At 37.6% G+C, this 3,953-nt stretch overlaps 1 protein-coding gene across 1 annotated transcript; it reads left to right on the top strand.

The window, feature by feature from the left end:
* Positions 1–203: 203 nt before the first annotated feature.
* Positions 204–2,326, top strand: folr (folate receptor). The gene is made up of 5 exons (XM_068316707.1): positions 204–316; positions 820–952; positions 1,081–1,269; positions 1,557–1,692; positions 1,877–2,326. Exons 2-5 carry the CDS (start codon positions 824–826, stop codon positions 2,146–2,148), a joined length of 726 nt encoding a protein of 241 aa, XP_068172808.1. The 5' UTR covers positions 204–316; positions 820–823; the 3' UTR covers positions 2,149–2,326.
* Positions 2,327–3,953: the final 1,627 nt, after the last annotated feature.

Below are 3,953 nucleotides of genomic sequence, written 5' to 3'. Positions count from 1 at the left end.
AAAACAATTAATTCACATTGCCTATTACTCAAACTCTCTGCCTCTCTCTCTTTCTTTCTCTCTCTCTCTCTCTCACACACACACACACGCACACGCACGCACACACACACACACACACGCACATACACACACATGCACCAGACTTTAGACTTTGGAGACATATTAATTTCAAGTAAGTCAGGGTAGCCTTCATTTCTGTGACATACCACCCACACAAGCATGCATGCGGAGCTCCTTGAGTTCTAGATTGTTAGAAGCCACAAGGAAAACTGATTTGTAGGATTATCTCTTCTGGAAGTATCCAATACAGAATCATGTGAGTTCATTCTTTTTTTTTTTCTCTTTTAGAACCACTAGTTAGTCTGTGTAAAATACTATTTCTTGTGTTTTCATATGCGGTCATCAAGTAAAATACTTTTCTGCTCATTGATTTGATAAAATGTTCAAAAGTTACTAATTTGTGTAGAAGCCTAGCAAATGATTATGGATAAACATAGAGCACAGACAATCCCAAAATAGCTATTTTTAAGTAAAACATTGGTGGGAAGGTGAAGCTAAAAAAACATATTTAAGCTGTTCCGTCAGCATTTTTCTTACAGCAGGTAGAATTTTTTTGCACTGAAATGTAAATCCGAATAGAGTGGATATAAGGAGAGGAAATATGACTTTTCACACAATTGTCACTTATGGTAACCATATGACTTTTTGTGTGTGTGTGTGTGTGTGTGTGTGTGTGTGTGTGTGTGTGTGTGTGTGTGTGTGTGTGTGTGTGTGTGTGTGTGTGTGTGTGTCTGTATGTGATTTTATACCTTGCTACAGAACAATGTGGATTGCTCTGACCTTGCTCCTAGCCTTCTCCATTGGCGCTCTTTCTCAGGACAAACTAAATATGTGTTTGGATGCCAAACACCACAAAACAGAGCCTGGCCCTGAGGGACAACTCTACAGTCAGGTGATGGCTATAAATGTTACAAAACCTCAAAGATAAAATTGAAATGAACACAGGAGATTTCTTATTCTTATGAGATGTTCTTGGTGCACTGACTTAATGTGATTTTTTTTTCCTTTTTCTATTCCCAGTGTGCACCTTGGCGTGACAATGCATGTTGCACAGCAAACACTAGTGCAGAAGCCCATGAGGATAACTCCTACCTGTACAATTTCAACTGGAACCACTGTGGCATCATGAGTGACAAGTGCAAGAAACATTTCATCCAGGATACCTGTTTCTATGAATGTTCACCTCACTTGGGACCCTGGATCCAAGAGGTGTGTAAAAAGACTTTTCACCCTTCTGTACTGTATGTTCATATCCAGAACACTAGATGGCAGCATAAGAAGTTGAAAAGAGTTGGAAGTTGCTTTCAGTCAGCATCATTTTAGCAATAAATTATTTTTTTAAAAGCTCAATTTACAATTCATTGAGACATTTTTCATGCCTCCCATTTTTGTAGAACTTAAGAGTCACCTGGTAGATCATAACATATACAGTAAATTACTTCATTCATATGAAATACTTATAATGTAAAGACTCATTTATGAGCATGTGTGTGTAGGTGGATCAGAGTTGGCGTAAGGAGCGCATCTTAGATGTACCTATGTGTAAGGAAGATTGCCACAGTTGGTGGGAAGACTGCAAGGGGGATTTCACTTGCAAAAGTAATTGGCACAAGGGATGGGACTGGAGCTCAGGTATGTCCCACAATTCCAAAACATGCACACAAACACACTAATTCACAGTTTTACATAAAAAACATGAACTCACTGTTGAACAAGTTCAAACCTTCTAATAAATCAAATTTACTGGATGTCCGGCAATACTTCAGACATAGTCAGGACCATGATTTGGATCTTCTGATGCACTGTTCCTCCACAGGTACAAACCATTGTCCTGCAAACAAAAGGTGCCAAAATTGGACATCAGTTTTCCCCACGCCCAAGTTCATGTGTGAAGAAATCTGGTCAAATTCCTACCTGTACACCACAGACACCAAAGAATCAGGCCGCTGCATGCAGCTCTGGTTCACTGGAACGAACCCCAACAAGAAGGTAGCTGAGTATTACCTCAACAGCGCACATCAACACCAAAGTGCTGCTTCAGTCATGCTCCTTTTCCTGGCCTTTGCATCTTTCTTTGTAGTAATGTAGTGAAATCAATCCCTTGATCTATCTTGCATCACCTTGGTTCTATGTATAAAACTGGTTTCAAATGTTTTTTCCACTCTCTGTTGCTTTTTTTTATTATCAAGACTCCAAGTTAGTAATTAGACACGACTGCATCCTATTGAAGAGGAAATCCTTACTTTTTTAAGTAACAAAATGCATCTAGCAGTCAATAAATTCTATTTAGATAGATAGATAGATAGATAGATAGATAGATAGATAGATAGATAGATAGATAGATAGATAGATAGATAGATAGATAGATAGATAGATAGATAGATAGATAGATAGATAGATAGATAGATAGATAGATAGATAGATAGATAGATAGATAGATACTTTATTAATCCCAGAGGAAATTGTATATATCCACTGCTCAGGCATTACATAACAAATAATACTGGATAAACACCAGGAGAAAAAGAAACACTGACATCAGAGGACATACCACAAGACATACACTACACTAACAGACACATGCAGCACTAACAGGACTTATATACTAAACTATAACTAAAATATAAACAGTATAAAATTAAAATATAAACAGTATAAAAAATTATATATATATATATATATATATATATATATATATATATATATATATATATATATATATATATATATATATATATATATATATATATATATATATATATATATATCTGTGTGTCATCCTCAAGCTCGGGTCCTCTACCAGATACCACCCCACAAGGGTGAGAGGGACATTTTTATATATATATATATATATATATATATATATATAACAGTATAAAATTAAATTTAAATTAAATTAAATTAAATCCATTCAACCCCGTGCTGACCTCGCCACCTCTCCCCCGCTCCTCCTGAGAGAGTCATTGTACCCCCTGATGGCACGGGGCACGAAGGAGGACCTCAGCCTCTCTGTGGAGGCGCTGTGTGACAGCAGTCTGCCGCTGAAGGCGCCTCTCTGCTGGGAGAAGATGGTGTGTGTTCATGATAGCCTTAATTTTAGACATGGTCCTGCTCTCCAGAAGCATATCCACAGAGTCCAGGCTCAGCCTGACCACTGAGCCCGCTCTGTGGATGAGTCTGTTCAGACGGTCCATATCTCTTTTCCTGGCCCCCCCACCCCAACACACAATGGCGTATTACAGCACACTGGAGACTACGGACTGATAGAACATGAGAAGGAGCTTAGGACAGATGTTGAAGGAGGCCAGCCTCCTCAGGAAGTACATCCTGCTTTAGTGCAGTGTTTTACAAATTAACATTGAAATTTGCAGAACTTGAATACCCCAAAGTGTTGCGCTGAAGAATAAATGTATCCAGTATCCTTATCAACCTTAATTGAAGAAAATCTTAATAAAGTATCACTGTACTGTAAGCATTAAGTGCTCAGTCTGTGCTAAAATAAACTTTCATACATTAACAGAGAAGTTTTTTTATTGAGAATGTGTTCAAAATGTGGATCTGCTTCAGAACGCCACCTCATATACTGCTCTGGCTTACTTTCTCAATGTGTCACAAGTCCTTGTGTTTTTCTCTGTTTCTTTCCTACTGTAGTCCTTTTAGAATCGTTTTTCTATATCATATCTTGTCCACCCAGCAATCAGGTTTGTGTGCATGAAGTTGTGATTTGGAAATTGTCTGTGTGTGAATAAATAAATGAAATCAAATCCAAAATGATGGATTGTCAACTCTCCTTTTTTAGAACATTATTCCATCAAGATAAAAAGAACAAAACACTCACACAGACATACAAACCAAATATTACGTTCACCACCAAAAGGCAAACATGAAATAAA

Source organism: Antennarius striatus, chromosome 6 (genome assembly GCF_040054535.1).
Source record: "Antennarius striatus isolate MH-2024 chromosome 6, ASM4005453v1, whole genome shotgun sequence".
Classification (NCBI taxonomy): Eukaryota; Metazoa; Chordata; class Actinopteri; order Lophiiformes; family Antennariidae; genus Antennarius; species Antennarius striatus.
The sequence above is the reverse complement of the archived record's forward strand: the minus strand, read 5'-3'. Positions and strand labels throughout refer to the sequence as shown.

Coding starts and splice junctions, on each gene's coding strand:
- folr (XM_068316707.1), top strand. CDS start 824: ATGTGGATTGCTCTGACCTTGCTCCTAGCCTTCTCCATTGGCGCTCTT. Junction 953..1,080: donor AGGGACAACTCTACAGTCAG/GTGATGGCTATA, acceptor TTCTATTCCCAG/TGTGCACCTTGGCGTGACAA. Junction 1,693..1,876: donor GGGATGGGACTGGAGCTCAG/GTATGTCCCACA, acceptor GTTCCTCCACAG/GTACAAACCATTGTCCTGCA.